Source organism: Pezoporus occidentalis, unplaced genomic scaffold (genome assembly GCF_034315485.1).
Source record: "Pezoporus occidentalis ecotype Australia unplaced genomic scaffold, CSIRO_AGI_Poc_V1 ctg48, whole genome shotgun sequence".
Taxonomy (NCBI): Eukaryota; Metazoa; Chordata; class Aves; order Psittaciformes; family Psittacidae; genus Pezoporus; species Pezoporus occidentalis.
The window spans coordinates 9,081,420-9,109,363 of NW_026915813.1; the positions used below are offsets into that span (position 1 = coordinate 9,081,420).

A 27,944-nucleotide genomic window follows, 5' to 3' on the forward strand; every position below is an offset into this window, starting at 1 on the left:
AGATGGAGCTGTGTTAATGTTCTGTAGTCAAAATCAATAAAACTAAACATAATCCTCTCCTTTCCCCTCATGGGTATGTGACTTATTTTGTCAGGAAAATTTCTTATGTGCATTCTCACTTGGAAATTTCTCATGTGCATTCTTCTTTGAAATGTTACTGGTGTTATATCAATGGAAATACAAAATTAAGGATGTCTGTTTCTCCTTGTTAAAGTGCATTCTTTTTGGCGTTCCAATAAATATATGAGATAACCAGCATTTTACTAATAACTTTTTGGAAATCTTAATCCTGATATTCAGCCTCCCTCCTTCCTGTTTGTTTTATTAATATGCAGTTTTCCATGAAAACTCAAATGCTTTACAGATTAGGATCTAAATGAAGATTAGAGTACATGGAGAAGGTTCCTGTTTATGGAGGGATTTTTTTGCATTCACAGCAAATGATGCATAAATAACATTTATTATGTATCAACATTCTACTGTTTATAACTTTCTTGATAGGAATTAGATTTAACTTAAATGTTTTTGTTAGTAACAATAAAGGATTACTAAAGGACTGCTATGACTGACATTAACAGAAACATGCATATGCTTACAGGTTTTTTTTTTCAGAGGTATTTTATAACATTTCCATACTGGAATTTCTAAGATGTCATATTTTTAGGGTGTTAAAAATAAATGTCATTATTAGTGTAGCCTCAATTTTCAAAGTATATGAAAACTCATTATTATTTTTTATAACTGATAGTTTTGTTATGAATGTTTCTACAGTCATCCAGATTATACTGCTAAAGTATGTGGTGTTTTACATAACAGAAGGGATGACAGTACAACCTAATAAGGATATCCATTTTTTTTTCCTGTTTTTTAAATTCATTAAATTAATCAAATACAGTGTTCTTTAACCTTACAGGTAACAAACATACATTATAATCAAGGGTCTATGTCTTTTTATCAGAAAAGCATAGGCTTTTAATAAGAAAGCACATGCTATTCCACAAGGTACAATACATTCAAAATTTGCAATACATTTTGCCTGAGAAGATCTAAGAAACAATGCAATATAGAAGTCAGAATTCTGAGGTTTGTACTGGAAGTAGAAGTGTAATAAATGGTGCAGAATAGTAATTAACATGCACATCATTTTTTTCAGAAAGGATTTTGAAAGCATTATATCATACTCACTAATAATCTGTGGAATAGGCTGAATTTGCTTAACTAAGCTGAATGCTATGTGTGTTAGTTTTTTGTCAAAGAATTCCTACTCAGTACAGCACTTTGAAAAAAAATTTGAGATGGACATCCAGATATGTTTAAAATTTATTATTAATAACTTAGTAAAGACATATCAAATTCCTTTTAATTCAAAGGATAAATAATAATATTGTTAGGGATATTCAGCCTTATCTATAAACCAGTCCAACTTTGAATCTGGCACAGGTATTCTTTTCTGTATGCCTTCTAGGTAAGACATATATCCTTAAAAGAATATGGGAAGATGAACAGTATGGTCCTAAATCTTTGATAGTTCTTTCCAAAACTTCTAAATGATATTATTGCTACTGTTGTAACTGCAGATGTGATAACCAGATAGTCTATGCTTGTGATCTAGTTGGCACTGGCTTCTGGAAACTCAGTGGGAAAGGGAATATAAAATTTAAAATAATTAACAATTTATTTTCATTCCCATTTTAAGTTGCATCACTTATACTAATTGTAGATGATGCAAAGTGTTTATGGTGCAGCATGTCTTTGCCACAGAGTGACCCCAGGCAGATGATTATGTCTGGAAAAGTAGGTGGAATTGATTCATCACAATCGGGGAATAAAACCTTAAAAACCTTTAAGCAGGTGTGTTTTTTTCAAGGTTAAACTTCAATAAGGGGCAGGTTTTCATATTTTCAGGGTAGGTTCCATTGATTGAGCTTAGCTCTGAGTTACAGGGTGGTATTTTTACCACTTCACAGTCAATCTGTACCAAAAGGTCCTCAGTATCTTTTACAAAGTAGTTGCTAAGCTGCGCTTTGTGGTTCATATCCTATGACTATCAGGTCAATAGGGCCTTTTAAATGTAGATTTTAATGTTTCCTCTGGAAGGTCTGTTAACAGGTAAACATAGCAGTCTGTGGGAAATTATGGGAATTGCTTCTTTAATTTGCATGTATCCTCAATTCATCACAGCAGCTAATTCCTTCAGAGATAATATGATATTTAGGAATAAACTAGGTTCTAAGTAAATCCAAATTATGCATTTTGACAAAGTTTGTATCACTGGTCCAGAACTTAGTAGCAACTGACAGATAGTTACAGATTACAAGATCTCATCGCGTGAAGTTTTGGTGTATCAAAGAGTTCACAGTTTAAGTACTGATCTAAAAAAGGATTTATAAAGTTAATTTTTGTGAGGACAGTAAGACTAATTATGATGTGATAATCTTGAAATCTAGTCAAGATAAATCCTTAAGTGGAAGTTTAGAAGCTGATTTAATATATCCATTAGCTATTATCAGTATTCAGTATTAGGCAACTTAAGTGGAAATTCACTAAACTCTACAGAAATTGATGGTCTTGCACCTATTTATACCATGTAAAATTTGTTCCAGATTTTTTTCCTGATATATGTATGTTATGTATGTAATTAGTAGTACATCCTAAATACACTTAGTGTTATGCTTAAATATTTACCATGAGGGAAAATGTATAAATTACTGTTGCTTGCCTGTGTGATTCCACAGTATTACATTTTACCATATCTTTTCGAAGGTAAGCTCTATGACTTACACTAGATCTTACCTTAAAGAAAAATCGTTTCCCATTAAGAACTAGTGTATGGATATTCCTTACATACCTGGCTATTTTGTCTGAAAGCATATTTCTTTGTTTATTTCACTAAATACTATTTAGCATAGTAGTATAGTACATATAACAATACATTTACCCACACATATATATATACCCCCATATACCATTCTAACAGCCTGAACCCCTGACTTCATAGAAAGTGGAACAACCAGAGAGTGTGCTCACTGGAGAGACTTCCAAGATAGGGAAGTCTGTAAGCCTGTCATGTCTTGCAACACAGATCAGACAATTCTTTTCACTTGCAGATTCGCAACTGCAAAATAGTGTCAGTGCCCTGGTAGCAGGCGGTAGGGTGGAAATTCTGCCTGAGGAAGCTCCAGCATGAGAAACCCTCTTCTAAGGGGGCTGGTGTTTGCAGTGTGCCAGATGTTCAGACGCAGGATGCCTTACTCCGAGGCTTAGTCACTCATTGTATCATTATCTGCTGCTCCTTATCCACATGGACACCAGTGACACTGTGAGGATGTTGACTGTATCAAGAGTGACTACAACGTGAAGGGCATGTAGGAGTTCATGGTGTCTCTTCAGTCACAAAAATGAAAGGCTTTGTAAGGAGCAGGTAGGTCTGTGGGACAGGGATTTTGGGTTTAGATCAACGGACTCCTTTTGGGGGATTGAGGATGTCTGCAGAGAGACAGGATTCACTTGAAAAAGCTGGTAATGGCATCTTTGCTAAAAGGCTGGTCATCCTGGTGAGAACCTCAAACTAGGAACGGCCAAGGAGGGAAATACAAACCCCAGCTAAGTAAGGAGGTGGTAAGCAGGGGTGGACGAAAGTGGGAAAGGTTTATCTCACAGAGGCAAAAGGATGCTGGGGCACGAATTAGCAGGGCTCATTTGGAGAGCTTTAAACAAGATTCGAAGGGGGATGGGGTTGTAGCTGGGCTTGCCCCAGTGGGGCAACACTCCAGAATTGATGAAGACTGGGAGGCCTCCTATAATCCTAGGGTGAAATCGGTGTGCTCAGCTCGCTCCCTGGAATGTCTGTACACCAATGCGCGCAGCATGGGAGTTGGAAACCTGTGTTAAGTCAGGAGACTATGATCTGGTGGCAATTACAGAGACGTGGTGGGACAGCTCACATGACTGGAATATAGTCATGGAGGGCTATGTCCTTTTCAGGAAAGACAGGCCAGCCAGGTGGGGTGGTGGGGTTGCTCTTTACGTACAGGAGCAACTACAATGCACCGAGTTCTGTCCAGGGACAGATGACGAACAAGTTGAGAGTCTGTGGATGAGAATTAAGGGGCAGGCTGGCAGGGGTGATACTGTTGTGGGTGTCTGTTACAGACCCCCAGATCAGGGTGAGGAAGTTGACGAGGCCTTCTACAGGCAGCTGAGAGCGGCCTCACAGTCACAGGCCGTGGTCGTCGTGGGGAATTTTAACTTCCCTGATGTTTGCTGGAAGGACCACTCGGCAACCCAGCCATGGTCCAGGAGGTTCCTCCAGTGTATGGATGATAACTTCCTCCTGCAAATGGTGGATGAGCCAACCAGGAGAGGAGCGCTGCTGGATCTCATCCTCACTAACAAGGAGGATCTGGTTGAAGCAGTAAGGGTTGAGGGCTGCCTTGGTTGCAGCGACCACGAGATGGTGGAGTTCAGGATCTTGTGTGGTAGGACTAGTAGAATACCAAGTAGAATTGCAACCCTGGACTTTAGCAGGGCAAACTTTGGCCTTTTCAAGCAATTGCTAGGGGAAATCCCATGGGCAAGGCTGTTTGAAGGTAAAGGGGCCCAAGATAGTTGGTTGACATTCAAGGATTGCTTTTTCTGAGCTCAAGATCGGAGCATCCCGACATGTAGGAAGTCAAGGAAGAGGGCCAGGAGACCTGCGTGGCTAAATAGGGAATTGCTGGGTATGCTCAAGTGGAAGAGGAGAGTTTACAGGTCATGGAAGGAGGGGCTGGCCACTTGGGAGGAATATAAGGCTGCTGCTAGAGGATGTAGGAAGGCAGCTAGGATGACTAAGGCCTCCTTAGAATTAAACCTGGCAAGAAGGGTCAAGGACAGCAAAAAGAGCTTTTTCAAATACATGGCAGACAAAACTAACACCAGAGGCAATGTAGGCCCACTGATGAACGGGATGGGTGCCCTGGTGACAGAAGATACAGAGATGGCAGAGTTACTGAATGCCACTTAAACTTGAGAAGAAACTTCTTCTCAGTGAGGGTGACGGACCACTGGAACAGGCTGCCCAGGGAGGTTGTGGAGTCTCCTTCCCTGGAGACATTCAAAACCCGCCTGGACACATTCCTGTGTAACATTATCTAGGTGTTCCTGCTCCGGCAGGGGGATTGGACTAGATGATCTTTCGAGGTCCCCTCCAATCTCTAGCATACTGTGATACTGTGACGACAAAAGGTGCAAGGTGGCAGGTACAAGAGAGACCTCTAGAATAATAAAAAAGAATAAAAAAAGGTCCACCTCAAAGATGCCATATGTACAGAAATATACACAACCTGCAAAACAAGCAGAAAGAACTATACCTCTGTTACCCTTCTTTGCATTTATTTTGTTATTTCTCTGCAGGAATTAATTGGAGTATGAATTACCAGTAACACAATACACAAGCTCTAATTGAAATATGAAAATACAATATGAATGATGCTGATGTTTTGCACGACCGACTACTGCAAAAGGGCTTTATCCTTCCTGCATGATTCAGAACCAGTAGGAAAGCTTTTAGAATTCTTTTGCAGTTAGGCAATGGTATTCCTTTCAAATACTCCTGGAAGGGAAAGATCTTACTGAGGAAAAGATAATCATAATGTATATTGTAGATATAGAGTCTTAATCTAGCAGTTCTAATCCTCCTATATGCTTTCTACTATTTCCACATTAGTGAAAGAAACAGCAACTATAAAGTATTTTAATTTGATCTTCAAATCAGCATTATTTTTTCTCTCTGTTCTTCTGTTTTGCCTCTCTGTTCTCCTTGCATTAGATATGATATGAAGCTCTAAATTAAATTGATATAAAAGCACTTTGCAGATGAAGAATAGAAAGAAACTCTAAAAGGTCAAAAACTCACCATGAGAATACCATGATTTTTCCCTTAGAATCTTCTTATATTTCTAGCAACACTCACATTTATAAACTTTTGATCTACTTGTGCCAGGAAGACTTAACATTGTATTTGTAGTCCAAACTATTTACCATCAGCACTAAATATATCCTCAAAACTTTGTATTCTCAAAAAAGAAAAAGTGAAAATTCTAACTGAAACTCTACCCACCCCTCTACTTGCGGACCACCTAATGTGGACTTCTGCTCTTCAGGGCTTGTGTAAGCACTTGTCGTTGCTGTTTTCCCCCTTCTGGCCTGCCTACATGCTTCCACAATAGAGTGACAAGAGGTGGGGTGATGTATGCCTTTGTCTCATTGTAACATAGGGCTTGAAATACATCTGAATTTAAAGGTGGGCAGCACTCTCATTTTAAACATAGGAAAGTCTACATGGTGTCTTATAAAATGGAACTATTGGTGTTTGTTGTAGAAGGTGCTTTCTAGAAAACCAGATATTTCTCTGTGGTTTTATAGCCTTGCAAGCAGCAAGTTATTTCAAATCTATCATTAAATTATTTGAAATATATCATTACTGCTTGAGTGTATTTAAAATCATAGGTGAATCCTCTAGCTTCTTACTGAAAATACTTCCTGCCCTCAGTGTCCTCTGAAATGTGAAGGATCTACTCTCCCACTTCCTGGAAAATTCACTGGTGCCAGGGTTCAGCATGTAGGCTTCCAGAGCAATAGTAATACCTGTCATTTTGAATGAATACAAATCTCTAACAATCTATGTTTGTGCAGTCCCACTGGAAGCATGTGGTGTCAGCTGTGCTCGCAGTACTTTAAAGGCTTTATTAAGTCAGCTGGCAACACACCCTGTCTCCAGGCACTGAATTTTATGGCAAAGGAGCTAAGAGACTGAACCCTTTCCCCCTCTCCCCTTTCTTTTTTTCTTCTTTCTCATGTCAACTAGCTTTCAAAACCACGGGAAGTGATTTTATAAAAGGCTTTTGGGTGTGCTGCCATGATGTTAATACCCACAATATAGTTTACAGGTGAGCATTTATACCCACCCACACATTATTATACACACACTCTGTCAGGTACCTTTATGCAGTCTGATGCAAACTCCATTCAAATTATTATTATTAGGTAAAAGAGAAACTGTATTTATAAATCATTTATAAAAGAATTTATAAGCAATTATAAACCAGCGTTCTTAGCTCATGCAGCCATTTGAATGGAGGTTATGAAAATCTGTGTGAAGGTTCAGGACCGTGTACCACAGTAAAAATCCACAGATACTCTGTCCAGTGGCTTTCTAAGGACTGTACTTTCTTTTTGCTTTAATTTAAACAAAATTGTCTAATTGGTAAATGTTAAAATGTTAGTTTGCTTAAGTCATGTTTTGAGAATCAGTTGTTCAAAGACTGAACTTTTCAGTGACATTCAGAATCTTTTCTCTTGCAGCCATTTCGTAGAGTGACGTTTTCTGTTGTGAGTCAGCCTCAGGACCCACATCAAGGGTCATTGCAGAGTTGCTATGACAGCGGTCTGGAGGAGTCAGAAACACCAAGCAGTAAGAGTTCATCAGGGCCAAGACTGGGTGCCCTTCCACTCCCAGAGGACAACTACGAAAGGACTACGCCGGATGGCAGTGTTGGTGAGGCAGAGCATATGGAAAATGGTAGGGGCAAACACAACATTCACACACATAATATCACTAGCAAGTGATACTAAGTAGACTTTTGAAAGGTCAGTCCAAATAAATAATAAATAAATTAAATAGTTAAAATTGTAATTATTTTATTTTAAAGTTTGTTAAAATGCAGATACACAAAATAATAGAACATAACACTACTAATAAAACCAGCACTTTCTTTTCTTTACATGATTTAAAAACTATACTGCAGAAGCACTTAAAACACTGAAAAAATACAAATAGAGGGCTGGGGAGATGGTCATTGTATTAAATTCTATATTTTTCATTTTAGATAAAAGATCATAAAGGACATGTATTCTATTTTCCTTTCAATTTTGGTCCAAAAACCACTTAGGAAACTTCCCAGAATGTAATATGGATAGCATCAGCAAAAGAAAATAAAATTTAAAAACCCCATTCTAGAGAATCCCCTTTTCCCAAAAGTTATATAGACTGTTTTCAAAATAACAGTGAGTGTCAAGTCATTGTTTAGAAAATAACATTATATTCCTTTTCTTCACACTTTGTTTTGTACAGTAATTTTAGAACATTTCATTTAAATTCAGAATCTATTTATGTAGAAGGAGAAAATGCTGAATCCTTATTTATTCAATAGTAATTATGCAGCTATTAAAAGGAAAAGTAATTTAAATCTCAAGTTTTCCTTTCTATCTAAAACTATTTAGAATTTAAAAATAATCTTTTCGATTTGAAATGTATTTCATAAACATGAATGTTTTAGTGTTCTCTGTTTATTGGCCTTAATCTAAAATTTTATAAAGTCAGACACTGACTTAATTGTCTTTTCATTTGCCCATAAACATTACCATAAATTATTGTATGTCAAAGCATACAGACTTTTGATAACCAAAAAAAATTATGGCTTTGTTAATCCAATTGGAATTGGTGGGTATATGTAAGAAGGGCAGCGTATTTTCTGTAATAGAATCAATGCATTAGTTTGGCTAAGTGCATGTTTTAGTTTTTCAGAGATTACAGCACTGGAGAATTGTTCTTGGGCTTTTGTCTTTCCTCAGATAGGAATGTCAACCCAATAAAAGTACGTTATTCTCCATGGTAAGATATCTAGTATGTATGACTGAAGAGTGGCTACAGCAGTCTATATATGCTTATAATGTATATCCCATCAGCAGATGACTAATTGACCAAAAAAGGAAGATGGTATTATCCGTCTCAAAAGGAGGTATATTAGGCTATGTGTGTAAATTTGTGTGTCTATATTTTCTTCTTGGTTGTTTATATGAATATATCTCTACATTTAATTTTTCTGGGTATGAGGACAGGGAAGAAAGTCATACTGGTTTACTAGAAAAATGTCAGAAAAAAAAATTCTAGACTGTGAGTGCATTGGGATGATTATTTTACTGTCTGTTTTGTAGTGAGATTTTGTGGTTAAGATAATGAAACTAAATAATTTGTTAATTCCCCTAGACATATAGCAGTGTAGTAGATTACTAGACTTTAAATTCCGAGTTCAGAAAGTATGCTAACATGTATGCCTGAACCATACAGTCAAAACTGTAAAGCCACAACGGAATATAATTTTTAATATATTTGGTAGCCAATGAAAATCATCACACTTACTGAAGTGTAATTGAAAATGAAGAGTGCTTGAACTGTACAAAAAATAAACCAGATTTTGTGGTGATGCAAAAACTGGCATTGCATTCTAAATGTTAAAGTATTTTAGACGTTGCTTTACTTTTTTTTTTTTTTTTAATACATGATACTTCATATTTGGTAGGATTGATTTGTTGGGTTCGGTTTTCTAAAAAAACAGTATCACTTTTATAGGATAGAAACATTGAGCTAGATAGGTATATTATTCTATGAATAAATGAAAGAAAACAAATTTACCATAAAGAAATATTTTCACAGAGGGATTTGCATATAGTAGTCAGGAATTCCTCCTCCTTTATAAAACCATGAACGGAGACCTTTGAAAGGTGGGTGACAGCGTAATGAAAATTATACTCTACAGACTCCTGGATTTTGCTTTCACATTTTAAAAACAAAATTTCATCAGTGTCATGTCATCTGCCTCCAAACATTCTTGTTAACATTAGTCTATAAATAATGACTGAACAGGATGAAATATACTTTTGTTATTTCATATATATATTATTTGACATTTGAGTAAGAGGTTTCTGTGATCTGATTCTGAAGTCCACTTGTATTTTAACTATTCTAAGCATAATTGTGTTTTCAAATTCTGATAATGTAATATTCAGTATTAATGAAACATTCTGACAAAAATAGAATGGGAATTGAAACCTGTCAAGTGTTCATTTGTCACATTTAATTGGAATCTAGGTAATCTGCAGTGTTTAACTTGATTAGGCTTTAATCAGGATTTATACTAGATTTTTTATGCAGATTTTCCATGGAAACAGCACTTTGGAGGCTATCTTATTAATTGTTATTACTTCAAATATTTACCATTTAATTTCAGTTGGTGTGAAACAATGCAATTATAACTAATTGTTTTGGGTTTCCTCTTATTTTAAATTTGGAAATTATATTTTTCAGCACAATACACTAAACCGTCTGATACATTTGATACTTTCTCTTTGCAAGCTGACAAACTAATTTTTATAGTTAAGGCAAATGTAAGAAGGTTGAGTTCACAGTCAGACTAGGTAGGAAATTCAGCTTTCTGTTTGTAAGAGCGTCTTTCTATTTTCTCAGGCAAAGGTAATAAAATGCTGGAAAGAAAAAAAAAAGGATAAGGGGGGTGGTTTTCTTAGAATATACTGTACATTATCTACCAGCCTACATGATTGTCAGATGTAGATTGAAGTTTTATTCTGATGATTAGCTGTGGTGTCAGATGCAGTAGAAAAAAGAAAAAAAGGGAAGAAAAAAAGAAATGTTAGCAGATTGACTGTGAAAATTTAGTATGCAAAGATCTTGTTAATTAGTGAAATCTGCCGAACCAGAAGTAAATTCTGAGTTAATTTATCCCCTGCCCTTGGATCTTTCCTTACAAGGAAATTCTGCTCATATGCACAGCCTTCTCTAATTTTGCTGTTAGAATGGCACTGTCTGAACGTAAATTGCATGAAAAATTTCTAGAGAGCATTTTCATTACACACATATTTGTATATTAAGGGTAAAGCCATTACCATGGTAAAGGAGTTTCCTGGTCTTTAGGCATAGCCTTCTGGTTTTGATAATGCCTTATGCCACATCATATTTCTTGCAGCCTTCTTAAAAATATTTCATTATACTCCTTTTTTTTCCTTCCACATATCTGTATATTTTCTATTTATTTGTGCATGTGATGACCTAAATGACCTAATCTGTTTTTTTTTCTTTTTCTTTTTTTTTTGGGGGGGGATGGGGGGGGGGGGTGTGATTCTTTGTTTGTGTTTGCTTGTTTGCATGTTTGTTTTTTAATCTCGCTAAAATGCCTATGACAGTGAAACTGCAGCATTCTAAATTTCGTCTCGTGTGTTCTTCCCTGGACGCTTTTATCCACGCAGTCATAATCAGAGTGTTTGCCACACCCAAGATACTTGCATTAAAGATAGGCTCAGGTATTTCTACATGAACATATCTTTGGTCTCCAGCACACTATTTTAAGTTAGCCCATGTTTCAGTATCAGATATGTAAGGGTGGAGAACAGCAGTCACTTTTGTGAAAGAAGGAAAATAAGGAAATGGTTTATAGCTTTCATTTTTACAGAGGGAAATGGAGTAAAGAAAGATTAAGTGCCATGTCTGAAGTCACATAGGAAGTAAGGTGCAAAACCTGAAAAGGAGCTCAGAATTTTTGTGATTCAGTTACTTGAGTCACTCAATGAAATCAGTAGATAAATTACACGCTGGCTGACACATGAAGAACTAAAAGGCAAGGGAAGAACATTATCTCCGTTCATAGTGTGATAATATGCTATGTTCTCAGTGACAATTTCAGATTTACACTGTGTCAGAAGTTCCATTGTTAGTCTAGAGAAGGGTTTCATGCTATGTGAGATAACTTGAAAATGTGAAAGGAATTTTGATAATTAATAAATGCAATTAATTTTATCTATAAGAGCATTCTCTCACTTTTAGTTGTGAAATAGAATTTTAATCTGTGCTCTGGATCAAAATGTTAAAGTGAAAAAAAGAATCCATTAGCTTACAGAATCCATGTTTACAGAGTCCATTTCTCTTTAGTTTTTTTCAGTGCCAATAACACAGGTTAATGTTCTTGAAGACTTAAATGCCCTTGTTGTAAGCATTGTTGAGCAGTCATTCATTGACTTATTTCATAGAATTACTGTACTTTTTCCATTCCCATTATTTTAAGATATTTTGTTCTTTTGAATTCTGGTCCCAAAATTGCATGTGAATAATTTTTTTTTTTAAACTGTGTCCTGAAAATGTTGATGGAAGGAGTCCACCTGAGAGGTTGAGTCAGTAAAGGTTTTCAGTGTAGTAATTACAAGCTAATGGTTCCTTTTTTGGTTTATTTCATCTTTCAGTGCTGCTATATCTACTTTTTCTTAAAGGTTAATGCATGTATGAACACAAAATACCAGAAAGTGCTGCACAAATTATTGTATAATACTTATACATCAGAATTGTTTCTGATAAATCCTAACCTATAATTAGGCACACAGTGAACTCTGGATACTGTAAACCTAGCAACATATAGTTGCAATGTTTTGGAACACATGTATATGTATTCAGTGACAGATTATGTCTTGAACCAGTTTATTTTGAGAATGGAGTATTCTAGCAAGATCTGTAAAAAGACATTTTATAAGAGGAAAAAAACCCAGGTCCTAAGACAAACTGTGCAGGGATCCCTGTTATACTAGTGTGGTCTTATGTAAGGCAATGAACCTGGTTGGGAAGAACATTGGCAGTTTTCCTCCTTGATTTTTTTCCTTTTTAATCTTTTACTATGTCCCTTTAGATGACCTATATGTCTGTCAGTTTCTTCAGCAGAGGAATATGTGGTTTGATGGCTTATATGCACTGTAGTACTTTAAATTTCAAAACTATATGGTGTTTGTTCTTTAAGAGTTACTTGCATTTTGAAGAGAGAAATGAGAGTATATTTTGTGTTGCAAATTCCTAGTGTTGATATCTATTTTTGCATATATTTTTACTTTATTAAGTTAATACCATACTACAGAAAGATGAGGAATTATTTTAGGTGCATTATATGTTTTTGCACTAAGGTTGTCTTGCCTACTAAGTGTATCTTACCTACTATTCTATGTTTACATTGTACTTCAAATGCTCAATGCAAAGTAAAAGACCAAATATAGGCTAACAGTGAGCAGAGATAACTCAATGAAGCTGCCAGAATAGTATATTGTTTATTTCCTCTTTCCTTACCTTTTTGTTTTCCATGACCTTCCAGAGAAATACCTACAACTTCTGTATGCTACCTATTCATGAAGTATACCTGAGTATTGGTGTGGATTTTTTTCATCTTTATTAGGATTTTGGCAGCTTAAAGAACGTACATTTGGATCTGTGGAATCAAAGAAGGAAGGCATATTTCTGTATTGAAAATCTCCTACACATTGATAGCAAAGCTAACAGATTATTCAGCATTTTTCTGATTTTCTGAATAGTATTGTTATTTCTCTTGCTGTTCTCTGTCTGTTGCTTTCCCATTGTACTTACTGTAGTTCTCTTTGTGCTTCATAGTGAAGAATAGCCTATGGTTCTTTTTTTAAGGTATACTACAAGATTGCTTCCTTCATTCATGATTTCAGCATCTTGCTCTTAAAAAGAAAATATACACAGCATTATCACTTCACCAATCTTAAATGCAGTATATTGGTATCAAAGTGAACTGCCATTTACTAAACCAGCTTTCATTTATTACCTTTAAAAAAGGAAGTCCATGTTTACATTCCATCAGGTTTTAATCAATAATTTGAAAATGGATTCATAAAGAATTATTTATGCAGTTCTATCTGTTAGGATGAAACAACGAGGGACAGACAGGTTTATATGTGCATGTGGGTGTGCACATGTACAAATCTTGGTGAGTCAGTTCTTACTGCAAATAGTCATGAGATCTAGATAGTCACAGTTACAAAACCTGCCTCATCTATGAATTTAAAATCAATTCACTGAGGTTGATATGAAAGAACACACTAAACTGAAAAGTGGAGCACTAAATCATCAGAAAGTGAAGTGGTATTTCTAGTGTCATGCTATGACTTGATCTTTCATCTAGTAATTAATCCAAACATTGCCCATCCCTCAAAAAGTAATAATTTGGACACCAAATTCTAGTTTGCAGTTAGGTTGATGAGGGTTTTGCGATTGACTTAGTGGAGTTAGGCTTTCATCCAAGTCCTCTGTGCCAGCTGCTGGCACAGGCTGCCTCCCTCTGATGCAGACTGCGGAACTCCCTTTGATACTGTCAGAGTCCTGAATGTAGATGGAGGACAAAATACATTCCAAAATTTACAGACTCAAGGAAGAAGAGACATCTGGTTTGTAAATAGAATATCTAGCAACCTTTGCATCCATGACAGGCTCTTTCCTGGAAAAAATCTAATGCAGATAGTCAATAGAAATGTATTTTTCCTCAGTTCAGAAGGAACTCTTTCAGCATGCTGTGTTTTCCCAGTTGTCTGTTTGTATTTAATGACAGTTTCTTCAGTTTCCTGGACAACATTAGATCTTTCTGTCCCTTCTAATCTTCAAGTATGATGGAGATCAAAATGAAGTTGTTTATAGGGGTATTTCTTCTCTGTTTCAGTGATTGATAAATACGTTTTATTCTCTGTTGCTGGTTCCCGACTACTGTTCTATTTATTTTTTATTTAATATTAATTGATGAAAACATCAATATTTTATTATATGCTACCTATATAGAATAAGAGATCTTAATACTTTTGTTTTTCTTGTACAAGTTTGATGCTTTGGGTTTGATGTTTTAAAAACTGCATTAGTTTTTCTACATGCAAAACCACTCCTGATTAAAGTAAGAGAAGAAACTGCAACTTTTACTTGTGTCTGTTTTAAAAAATATCAGGCATGAATTATCGATCCAAAACAAAAACCTGGCTGCATTTTCAGAATGGTGAACTTGGACTGAAGGGGAAAAGCATGTCTAATTTGCCACAGTTGAACTTAAAGGACTCATAATATTCACAAATATCTGGCTTTAAAAATATGCAAACAAATTAAAATCTCAAGTATATTAAACTGGCAAGTGCTCATCTATGTCATAAACAAAAATTTAAATGTAAACTATGCTTGCTATATGAAGACATTGTATAAAAGTGCAAGTTGCAGAACAGATAGGTGTTACCCCAAATTGTTTATATATACTTTAGGTTTATAAGGTGTTGCATTTTCACATCTAACAAAGTCATTTCTTACAGTGTTCTGTAAAATGTAAAGTTCACTGTGACAAGACAGAACATATGCTCTTGTGCGACCTCACTCAGAGTCTTGTGTGCAGTTCTGGTGTCCTCAGCATAAGGACATGGAACTGGTGGAACGAGTCCAGAGGAGCGCCACGAGGATGATGACAGGTCTGGAGCACCTCCCATATGAAGATAGGCTGAAAAAGTTGGGGCTGTTCAGCCTGGAGAAGAGATGGCTGTGTGGAGACCTCATGGCAGCCTTCCAGTATCTGAAGGGGGCCTATAGGGATGCTGAGGAGGGACTCTTCATTAGGGACTGTAGTGATAGGACAAGGGGTAATGGGTTCAAACTTAAACAGGGGAAGTCTAGATTGGCTATAAGGAGAGAGTATTTTACTGTAAGGGTGGTGAGGCACTGGAATGGGTTGCCCAAGGAAGTTGTGGATGCTCCATCCCTGGCAGTGTTCAAGGACAGGTTGAACAAAGCCTTGGGTGACATGGTTTAGTGCGAGGTGTCCCTGCCCATGGTAGGGGGGCTGGAACTAGATGATCTTAAGGTCCTTTCCAACCCTAACTGTTCTATGATTCTATATAAAAGAGATTAAAAGTCTCAATCTTGCGTTTCTTTTCACATACAAAACTGCAACTTTACACTTTCCAGCCTGTAGCTTATCTAAGCAACTAAAAAAAGTTTCCTCTAAGCAATATTATTTTTTTTTTTTTTTACATACTGATGTGTGAATTCAGAGTTAGAACAGCAAGTTTCTTATATGACTTAATTCTTCAAGGCTAACCACAGTCTGAAAAGGTTTATGGTCCTGACGATATGCCTGTGTGCCAGCCCTCTACAGAACTATTACTAAATCCCATATATGGGAATCCCAACCAAAATATTCATCAGACAAAAGATCATCTGGTGGCCAACACAGGGTATTCAGGGAAGAATATAGCAGGGCAGATAAATTGATTCGTATGTCAAGTATACTCCTACATATAAACTGTTTATAATACAGATTCCTTGAGTCACATACTGTGAATTTAATAACCGTTATGGATTTATATACATAAATTTGTCCAGTTTCCTTTAGATTGCATGCAACTATTTATATCTTTTTCCTAACAAGGGTTTTTAAGTGATTCTGTGTGCCATTAGTCTTGGATTGGGCAAAGGAAACATAAACTTCCTAGCCTAGTGGGGAGCAGTAGGTACAAATTTTCGAATGAAAGTATGTATTGAAAGCATAATGTACTCTGTTGTCTCTGGAAGTACTTTTTTATGTTACTAATTTATTTCTGGAAGTACTTTTTTATGTTACTAATTTATTTCCTGAGAACAACAAGCAATTTATACAAGGAAACAGAAATAAATAAGGCCTGAAAAACAAAGAAAGAAAGGAAGTGTGTGAATTTCTTATACATCTTAGCAAGTATTAATGTCAGGCTAATATGCCAAAACCCACAGAACGGTATTAAAAGGAATTAAAAACCCAAGTACAATGTGTGACATCTGGAGTTCTGAAAATTTTATTTTATAGAATGCAATTGCTTTTCAGAGAAAAGTAACAATTTCTTTAATGAAGAGAAGATATCAGGGCCATTTAAGTATTTCTGAATATTACTATACTACCATCTATATGGGCTTTTTTTTTTTTTTCCTCAGCAGCAACATACTATTCATTGTGAATGTCTGTAGTTGAATATCTAGAAAAAATTATGCTAGAAACAAGATGAATATTAGGATTTTAAAGAAATTCTACCAATTAAAAATTAAATTCCAGAGAAATTAGATTTGTTTTGGACAAGCAACAACAATCACAACAAAACCTCCACCACCAATGAAAAAAGGATTTTAGGCTCCCACATGATTTTTGTGTACCACTGAAAACAAAATCAGTTCAACATTGGTTGTGTGAGAAAATATATTTGAGTAATCTGACTTTTATAAAGGTTTTTGTTTGTTTTTAGTTACATTAGAGAATTAAATTATACTAATTTCAACCCTTATATCACAGTTAACTTGGAACATGCTGTTAGAAATAAATTTGCATCAGTGATTGATCCATTCATGTTTAAAAATGCTGTCCATTCTTATACTGCTTTTAAGAATTATGGAAATGAGAAACCAATCTCTCACTAAATGATAATTAAAAAAATGTTTTTGATACATGAGTCAAATCTGTTCTTCTTCCTACCATATAAAATAACTGAAATGAAGACATGAGTGTAAATTAGGGGAGGAGGAATTAAAATATAAACACAGTGGAGGAAGAAAAGTATTGATGGAGTTAGTTTATTTTCATGGTTGCATGCTCTTTTGCAACCAAACAAATGTGCCTGCATTAGCTTTCCCAGTTTGCCTGTCTTAACCTGTTTTTTTGCTGTATCATCTAAGGCACAGATCAACCCTAAAGAGCCCTGCAGAGACACTTGTTTTACTAAGCAATCTGCATTATTTCATCAGCATGGGAAGTAAAATCGAAGTGTATCGTTATCTAAAATTGCATGTAAACAAGCCATAGAACAAGCTTGCACAAGTGTTTGGTTTTATTTGGTTTGTTAGGGTTTTTTTTACCCTATGGTTTAATGGCAGGGTTTCCTGTGGTTTAATGATATTTTTTTTTTTTTCTTGATCCATGGTGTTTTTTTTTTTCTGTCTTTTTTTTTGAGATTGTAACAGACCAGTAATCTCTTGGAGGAAATCTTGGGAAAAAGATTTTTAAATTAATCTCAAGAAACCAAGTATGTGGTACTTGTGTCCTTTTATCTTACTATCTTTAAACTGTTCCAGCTGCACTGTACATTGTTTTCTAATGTAGGGTCATTTTGCTCACAATTAATTCATATTATCTTTGAAGAGGAGAATCTGTGTCCCTTTTTGAGGCCATGCAATGACATCTACATTATCTTGAGATGTTAAAGTAACATTTATCAGTGGAATTTGACATTGCAAGCTTTTATTACAAAGAGAAGTCAGAGAACTGATGTAATTTCACCTTCCACTGGTGTTAGCTAGTAACAGAATCTTCTGTTCTCTAACTGGAGAATAGAAGCCTTTTTGTTATCTTTTTAAGAATATCTGAGAAATAAACTTACATATGTATTTTATTAATAACTTGCAATATGTAATTCCATTAGCAGTGTCCATCATTCCTGGCTACCGAATTACGTACTACCATTCTTTTCATATTCTGCCACGTATTTCAATAATAATACAGAGATTATTGTGATATGTCAGTGGATTTGACAGCCCTGGAGATTTGTTTGGTTTAGATGTCTTGTATACAGCCATAGTCCAAGTACATGAGAATGTAATAAAATAGTTAACTTCAGCTGTTTTCTAGGTTTCCAGTGGGGTTTGGGGCATAGTGGCATTAACAGGGTGAAAGAAGAGTGACATTATTACATACCCTGATTTTTAAAATGTAAACAATCCACTTATTTTGATTTTGTTTGAGGATGTCTGATTCAATACTGCACAGCATGATTAAGGTACTGTATTTAATGCAGTTTTCTTATTTTGTTAAAATGTTATAGGGGGAAAAAAGTGAACAAAGATAGTTAAAATTAAATCTTCTGCTTAAAAATTGGTGCCAGAAGTTTTTATGCTTACTGAAAGTTTGCAGTAGCAAAGATAGAAATTTTGTAGTGACATGTAAAGCATATAAAATATATTTAAGCTGTCCTGGAGCACTGAAAAAAAAATGGTGATTGATCCATTTGACAGTATGCAAGGAACCTGCATGGTATGACTCACTAGTTTTGTAGAACTTGAGAGTATGACTCATATCCTTCCTGGGAGCCTGTTTTGAACTTTTTAGTGTACCTAAGGACAATGAACTGGCTATAGCATGGGCTTTGGTTCTACTCTTAGCATGTTTTGGACAGCACTGTCAGATTTTAGTAATTAGCATAGGGCTGAAGAAACCTGAAAGAATATCAGAATTTAATTTTTTTAACCCCTAGCTAGTATAAAATATTCTGTCCATTGTTCTCTACCTGGATGACACCAAGGGTGATAGGGGAAAAAAAAAATTGTAATCTGTACAAAAATCTCTTTATGTTTGGGTTTTGCTTTTTAATCTGAGGTACTTAACAATATTTAAAGGGCATGAGTAGAACTGATTTTTTTCCACCCTTTATTTCCACCTATACTGGAAATGGCCACACCTTCAGAATTAATCTTTGGGAAATAACAATGGCATAAGACACTGGCTCATGGACAGACCCTGATGAAGGAAAGTAGTCTGAGAGTCAAAGAGGAATATATGCCAGATTTTGTAAATGGCAGTATGAGGACAGACTCTATACTGTCACAGTGCAGCATTCCTAAAAAAAGATGTTCCTTAGAGGCATAGTTCACTCACCAGGAGCATAGATATGGAAACTTGAAACACAGTCAGATCTAATTTCACAAATAGTAATGGGAGAATACAGAAAAATTCCTGATGCTCCCAAAGGTTCAGATAAGTGAATATTTTTCTCTTGCTTTTCTCTTCAAAAGGAAACAATTGCCTTTAGCTTTTACCAGGTAGAGTCCCACATGCCACTGCTCATGATATGAATTTTAAGTGGAAAAACTTCTCCAAAACATAAAGACATCCTGAAGTTTCTTGATAAATGCTACACTAACTGATGAACTTAAGAAAGTTGTAAAAGCAAAATATTTGCTGTAACGCAGTTCTTTATCTGGCACTGTTGTTTTTCCTACCATAGATAACTGACTTTCAGAAGGTGTTTTTTTTCAGAAGGCCCTAAGTAAGAAAACTGTGCAAATTTTTTTATTACAGTGAAAATAAAAAGAATGGAAACAGGCTCAAGTCAGTGGAGATAGAAAATTATTACTCTAAGGTGGTTTTTAAGTGGCTTGTGTAAAATGAGTTAATACTTGGAAAATATTACCTACTGGAGAGGTACTCATGCCCCTAAAAGCAATAGCATCCTGGTTGAGACTGTCAGCCAAGGAAAGAGGATAGATAAGAACAACTAAGGAAAAAGGGTCTGACACAAAGTCCATTAGTCTTTGAATGGCAATGGCTGCCAAATGCTACTGTCTTGGCTGGCTTTATGTTATAGACAGAGCATTCTATCTGCTCACAACTTGACACATCCCATCACCCCTACGTTTAAGTGGGAATAGAAAATCCATCTAGGACTGAATTTCAACAATGAATTAAAATAGTTATTTTAATGTTCAATAGTCTTCACTAATAAACAGAATAGCAGTGAAGGACACTAGTCAGGGCATAAGCTTCAAAACAGAATTACTTCCTATATTTCCTTGCACTTGTATTCCTTGCACTGAATTTCAACAACAGATTAAAATAGTTTTAATGAACAGAAAGTAGTGAAGGAGATTATTCAAGGCAGAAGTTTCAAAACAGAATTAGTTCCTGTATTTCCTTGCACTTGTATTAACCTAATTTTAAATGTTTTTAACTGAAAGGAGTCTTTCAAGTTCAGTTCACCCCAATATAAAGAGGTTTTGTAATGCAATTAAAATTAAAAAAAAAAAAAAGCGAACTGTGGCCTCCTGGAAAGTAATGGTACTTAATAGTAATGGAACTCAGGAGTGCTTGCATTCTATTAGCTTAAAATAAATTCAGGTTTTTTCTGCCATGAAAGGGTGGAAAATAGAATGGAATAAACAAATTGTGTTTTCTAGTCTCAAGGTTTTCAACCAGTTCTGCTCTCCTACAGAAAGGAGCCTTTATTTTTTCCTAAATTTTACCATATTGGTTCTCTATTTTCTCTCACAAATGTCTCTTAAAAATATCATATGCTGTGATTTTCCCACTGCTTTGACTACTTCTTTGATAAATAATCCCATCTTTGTTCAGTTATATAAATCCACATATATTATGCATGAGAATGTATACAATGTAGTTTTCAAATAGGTCTTGAGAGAACAATCAAACATGAAAAAACTCTATTAAAAGCATATTTTTAAAAGTTTTTGCTGTGTTCATTTGTATATTGTTGAAGAGAAGAGAATCCCCGTGTTATGCCTCGAAATCTGGTCTCAAAATCTCCAATGGCTTGAACACTGAGAGGGCTTTTTGGGACTTGCCTGCATAATGTCTTTCATTCCAATCCCAAAGGCATTATTAATTAACAACAATTAAACCACGAATTCATTTAGACAGTCTAAATCTGAGTTATTCTTATGTTCTTGTTTTTTTCCTACAGGACTAAAATTTCCTTAACACTGCTACAACAGTCACTTATTTTTCCACAGGAACTGTAGTCTGCATAAGGGATAAAGTATTTGTGTACAGTATTTATGAGATTCATCTAGAAGGAGATAGATTAAAACTTCATCCACAATACTTGAACAACTGTGTAAAGAAGGGAATTACAACCATTAGAAACAGCTAAATATAATTTCATTCTTAACGTTCTGTGTTTTGCAACTGCTTTTCATGTAACTGACACTGTACTGAGACATAGTAAAAACGCTGCAAGTAAAATCTATTAAACCAGGCAAGCCATTATTTATGGGTTGCAGATGATTAGATTGTAAGTAATGCTATCAGTAAGTATGTGGAATTGCATGAAATATCTAAACCTGTTATATTTTATGCTTATTTGACTACAGACACTTTGGGCCAAATACTAACTGTATGCTGGAACACTTGTCTGAATCCTACAAATCTTGAGCTGCTTACAGATATACATAATATTAATGTCAGAAATCACAGAAAGCTCTCATAATGAAAACAGACAGTAGATTGACCTCAAAACAATGTATAAACATATAAAAACCTGTGATAGTTTTTATTTGCCTTCATACATTTTCATTTTTATTTTCCATATTTCTGTGTTTCATTCTTAACATCTGAAGGCTGGATTTTGTGTGTGTGTGTGTGTGTGTGTGTGTGTGTGTGTGTGTGTGTATTTCTCATAACTCTGAGAGATGTGACTTTAGCAAAAATAACTAAATTCTGCAAGCTGGCACATCTGTGTGTATCTCAAGACACCAGCAAAGCATAGAAGAAAAATCTTTAGTTCATTGAGAGGGTTAGTAAATATAATTATATTTAGAAATCTTCTTGCTATAAAATAATATCATGATTAAAAACATGATTACATGTTTTAATTCCATCAGTCTTAGCTGTGTATACAGTCACTTCTGAAATACTGCAACTTCTTCTCTTTTAGCATAACATAAGATGCCACTGACTTTAGTAAGAGTCGTGGTGCTTTGTGTTATGGAAAATCTGGCAAAATATGCAATGACTGTAACTTTTCAGCTTTTTATCAGTAGGACACAATCCCAGAAGAATAACAAATGTTAAGTTACATTTTAAAATATTTTTAAGGAAAATACAGAAAGATCTATTTATTCTGGTTTTCCTTAGATTTCTAGCAGGAAACATTTTTATGAAAGTTTTCATGCATTTTCTAATCTCTCAGATCTGAACTTGGACAGCCTTTTAAATTTTTGCAGTTACTACTGTAGCTAAGTAGAGACAACTATTTTTAGCACCTTAGCAGAACTGTCTTGCAAAGACCCTTCCTTTAATAAAACGAGAAAATGAAAATAAGAACACTTTTAAGGTTTCTCTTCGAAATAATAGGCTTTAAAAAGTAAAAAGTTGGAAAAATCATTTACAGTAACTAAAATAATACCTTAATTCAAATGGTAAGCAAACTATTAATCAGTGCTTAATCAGCAACTCAGGTAGCCAAGTACTAGTCTTCGCAGGGGATGTAGCTCCATCATGCTGCATCATCAAGAAATAAGCTCTTTCCACCCTTGATTCCAGCTTATGAATTCATTTCACAGCATGAATGGGAATAGATACTGGGAGCTGGAGAGTCTAGGTTCTGCTTTCAGCTCTGCCACAATCAGTGTGAGACAATAAAAAAATTTGCTAATTATACAACAAAGGTGCAAAATCAATTTCATAAAATTAATAGAAAGTAATAAACCAGTGAGCTTCTCGAAGGGAAAGATGCTGATAATTGCCACTTTCATGTGTGTTACTTCCAAGCTTTAGTTTGATTAAGGCCAACCTTCACTGTGACTGTTATCATACAAATAATCTCTATATTAATGGTGTTTTCCAAGCACAAAATTGTCAACAAAGAAAAAAAAAAATGGAAGGAAAAGAAGCTGTAGCAGCTTGATATGGCCTAATATATTAATTTTCCTAAATAAATATTTTTCTTCACAGATGAGAAAATGTCTAATAACTAAGCTAATCTCTACATGCATGTCCTGTTGATTTTAGAATTAAATTGGAAATGTTTAATTCAGAGTTGCTCTGACCCTTTTTAAGCCTTGCTGGTTTTCCCCTTCTCACTCCCCATCCCCCCACCCCCCCTGCCCCCCTCCCTCCCCCCCAAAATTTCATTATTATTAACAAGTATATCTAGTATCTGGTACTGGGGGGGGGGGGGGGGGGGGAGGAAGAAGTTTCCAAAGCTTCTGCTACTCCAGCAGTATTCATAAAGGACCTTTCCTTTCTTAACTCTGAACTTTCATGCAGTGCACTAGTTTTCAGGAGAATTTGGAGAAGTGTTTGTATAGGTACTTGAAAAAATAACCTGTTTAACAATAACTTATTTTTAGTGTAATATATAGAAGTGCCATTGCTACTAATATACAGGTTATTTTGCTGAATGTTTTAGTAAACTTAAGGAATAATTATCCTTTGTTACACATGAAGGAATATCTAACACTGTAATTAAGACAATGTTAAGTCATCCTTGTAGGTGCTTTAAGAATTATTATTTTTTAAACTTTCTAGTAAAAGTGGAGTCTATTTGCTGGTCATGTTGGAATTCAAAGCAAGAAGCTGTGCCATTAATAAAGATGCATATTGGTGAAGATGCCTCTTAGTGCTTCAGAAAAGCACATTTATGTTTCAGTTTGGGTTTTTAATAAGCTTAAAGATCTTTTGCATGCCTTTCAAAAACATATTAGCCAACATAGCTGTAGCTTCTTAATTTTTATAATTGTCATAAGAAATAAAGAAACTTGCAGCAGATAATTACATGACAACACTATATCCACTAATGTGAAAATTATTTCAACAAAAGTAACTTTCTAGCATTAATTATAATAAATGAGACCCTTTAAATGTCATTTTAGCATAAAATGAAAAGGGGCATTTTATTTTTATATTAATATTTCACATATTTTCTACTTTTTATACTGTCATAAATCTAGCATTTAAAATAATTTATTTTACATTCAATTAAAGGTTAAGTCAAGCTAGCTAAGAATAATCATAATCTAAGAAAAAATTTTGCATTAAATGCTTCATCATTCAGTTTTGGAAAGAAAATGGATTTTAATGATTTCAAACACAGAGATACTTTGGTGTACACTGCAGTGTTTTTCTATTCCAGGTATTTTGTTGAATTAGAATAGCCTGTTTTCCTTGAGTGGCAGATTTCTCTCACTCCAGAAAAACACATACATTTCCCTTCCCAGTGCATCTTTACCATGAACCTTTCTATCATTATTTTGTTATTTATGGAAGTGCTGATAGGATCACAGCTCTCGTAAAAGAATTGAAACTGCTTTCATGTAGATGAAAGCTCACTTACTCCTTTGTACTTTTATTTCTTTAAAATACTAGCTTACAAGGTTTTCCTATACTCAAGGTATATTTTTCTAATCATTCAGTAGAGGTAGTAAAAAAAGAAAATAAAATAAATAAAATAATTAAAATAAAAAGTGGAAGAATCAAATATAAAAAGAAAAAAAGAAAAAATCTTTATAAGAAATCTGAATTCTTAGGATATATCAGGATTCTAAAAGTGGGATTGGATTTTAGGAGTTTGGTTGTTTTTTTTTTTCCCTAAAAAATTAATTACAGAATTTTTTATTTGTCAAGCCTGATTTAAACAATTATTTTCCCCAGAATTTAATACTATGTACAAAATAGATTATTGCTCCTTGATACAGCAGGCAATAATAACATATAGTATATTTTTTTATCATCTTAGTGTGCTTGGTTATACATACTCTTGAGGTGTTAAGACTTTCCAATCCTTTTTTTTTAACTCTCTTACATAATTTCAATACTAGTGTGTTGTTTTCTTTTTGACAATGACAGATTTTTTGAGTTAATCTTACATTGTATAATTACTTTTAAAATATTTTTATTGTTTCCTTTTATTTTAATATTATGTAAAAAAATTAAGGGGAAATCCTGTAAATTTATAATACTTTTTTTTTCTCTGGAGAAACAATGTTTTTTTAAAATTTCTAGTTATATTTCATACCTGTGTGGGTTTGGAAATCCTTTGGGTTTTTTTACCCTTTATACTAATGGTGTAGATACTATAGGTTATGCTAATAGTAAAGGAAATTATTTGACGTCACGTATAATAAATGACAAAATACTTATGTCTTTTGTGAGTGTTACCATCACTTCATGATGATAATATATCATGCATCTTATTAACCTGGCAGGGGTACAAAAATAAAACAGCGGGATGTGCTGCAGGAGAAATATTTATATCACAGCATGGTGATTTCCTGTCTTACAATAAAACGTCATGTAAACTACTAATATCAAATGGAGAGATCTGTAAAAAAAATTTCCCCCAAATGACTGAAAACTAAAACTTCAGAGCAAAAATTAACATAAAGATAATAGCTTTTCCCTTGTAACTGCCCTAAACAAATCTACCATGAAAAAATACATAAGGTCTAGTAGATCTCCTGATTCTTCACTTTGTTGGATCATTCCCTAATATCTATTCATAGGAGAAATGGAAGCTGAAGGGCAACCTCAGCGTTCTCTACAGCTTCCTGACGAGGGGAAATAGAGAGGGGGATGCTGAACTCTTCTCCCTGGATCCAGAGATAGGATGAGTGGGAATAGTTCAAAGCTGCACCAGGGGAGGTTTATATGTAATGTTAGGAAGCATTTCTTTACCAAGCAGCTAGTCAAACATTGGAACAGACTTCCTAGAGAGGTTGTTGATGCCCCAAGCCAGTATGGAAGAGGCATTTGGGCAATGCCTTTAGTAACATGCTTTAACTTTTGGTTGAACTAGATGATTGCTGTAAGTCTGTCCCTTTCCACTAGAACTGTTTTGTTCTGTTCTATTTTAATTTTAAAAAAACTGTTCTTTTCATGGAGCACAATGGAATGGAAAAAATAAGAAAGAAAACCAGATCTACACTCTAAAGTATATTTCTAGGGTTTGTTTTTTCATAAAATGTTTTCCATGTCTATTTGTTAAGGATGTCCAGTTCAGAACGTATCTGTAGAATTCAGGTTATTGTAAATTTTTGATCAATGAAGCTTATTCTAATGTGACTAGGTTTTATTTTCAATATAATCCACAAGTCAAATCAAGTTGGAATAAAAACATTCTTAAAAGATATAGAAAATGTTTTCATGTTGCATAGCTTTATTGAAGGAAACTACAATAACAAAAAATGCTGTAGATATATTCTTTATAAAAATATTTTCTTTGAGATTTATTCTTCTCATAAAATAGCGGCAGTAGGGACTGGTAGAGTCCTCCCACTCAGCAGTTCCATTCCCTTACAGAAAACTTTGTTGTATACTTTGTGTTATAAATTTGTTGAGCTCCAACTTAAAACCACCATATAAGAAAAGCCAATTTCTAGACCACTGTTGTGAGATATACAGGAGCTATGAGTCTGAAAATGAAAAATGATTGTGCATCCAATTCTTTCCCTTTTGTCCTGTTGTGGTTTAACCCCAGCTGGCAGCTAAGCACCACAGAGCTGCTCTCTCACTCTTCCCCAGTGGCATGGGGAAGAGAATTCGGAGAATAACAGTGGGAAAACTCATGGGTTGAGATAATGACAGTTGAACAGCAAAGCAAAAGCCACTCATGCAAGCAAAGCAAAACAAGGAATTAATTCACTGCTTCCTATTTGCATGCAGGTGTTCAGTTCTCCAGGAAAGCAAGGCTGCATCGCTCATAACAGTTATTCAGAAAGACAAACGGCATCATTCCCAGCACTCCCCCCTTTCTTCTTCTTCCCCCAGGTTTATATGCTGAGCATGACGCCGTATGTATGAAAGATCCATGTGGTCAGTTGACATCAGCTGTCCTGGCTGTGTCCCCTCCCAACTCCTGGTGTACTCCCAGCCTACTTGCTGGTGGGGTGGTATGAGGAGCAGAAAAGGCCTTGACTCTGTGTAAGCACTGCTCAGGAATCACTAAAACCTACCTGTATCATCTACACTGTTTTCAGCGCAAATCTAAAACATAGCTGATACTGGCTATTAGGAAGAAAATAAACTATCCCAGACAAAACCAGCACAGTCCATAGGCCTTCAGGTTGTTCAATCTCTGGGATATGAGATAATCTAAATTTCTAAGTAAAAAGTAGTTTGCTGTTCAGACCTTCAGACCTTCAACCAGCCTGGATCAGTGATCTCCAAGCCAATGCTCCAATGATTTTTCTTTTCCTGTATCTGTGAGATGCAAGACCAAGCTTTCTTTTTTTTTTCCATCTTTTCCTTCTCTTTTTTTTTTTTTTTTTTCTTTCCCCCATCTAATATTAAAATTGAAAATCCAGACTTGGAAAGAGTTGAGAATGTTGAAGATGAAGGCTGACATATGCAGTCTTCTAGCTCAGCTGTTTGTAACACTGATGAGTCCTCATATAATGTGCAAATATAAGTGTATATGATACGTATTCATTTATAGAGGAGGCATGTACATAGTAGAAAAAAGTTTCTATCAAATAGATTAAAAAAATTGAAATAAAAATAATTATATGGACTGTGAGACAGCAGCAATCACCAACTAGTAGCTGAAACTACTATGTGCCTAAATGAATGATCCTACTTTGCTTTACAGTGTTTTGGTTACCAGTTTTTAAAAGCAAGCAATTTAACAGAGACTATTAGCAGAACTAAGCAGGGTTATTAACTCAAAAAAGCGCATGACTTTGCTGGAAAACTCAAATCACAGCTGGCTTCTGCCAAATAAGTTTGAGGTGTGCTGCTTTCCAGTTAGAACATTCACCTGACCACAAAATCAACAATAATAGACAAGGC

At 35.0% G+C, this 27,944-nt stretch overlaps 1 protein-coding gene across 10 annotated transcripts in view; it reads left to right on the forward strand.

Annotated features, from left to right (window-relative positions):
- Positions 1-27,944, forward strand: part of PCDH7 (protocadherin 7) — a 288,906-nt gene that overhangs the window by 132,019 nt on the left and 128,943 nt on the right. For 4 of the 10 annotated variants that reach the window (XM_062636546.1, XM_062636549.1, XM_062636554.1 and 1 more), the window contains one exon: positions 7,345-7,561. The exons of 1 other annotated variant lie outside the window; for it this stretch is intronic. In XM_062636546.1, the coding sequence (XP_062492530.1) occupies positions 7,345-7,561 (217 nt within the window). Of the gene's footprint in view, positions 1-7,344; positions 7,562-8,727; positions 9,271-27,944 lie in introns of those variants that run through there. 5 more of the 10 variants (XM_062636547.1, XM_062636550.1, XM_062636551.1 and 2 more) reach the window with 3 other exon arrangements.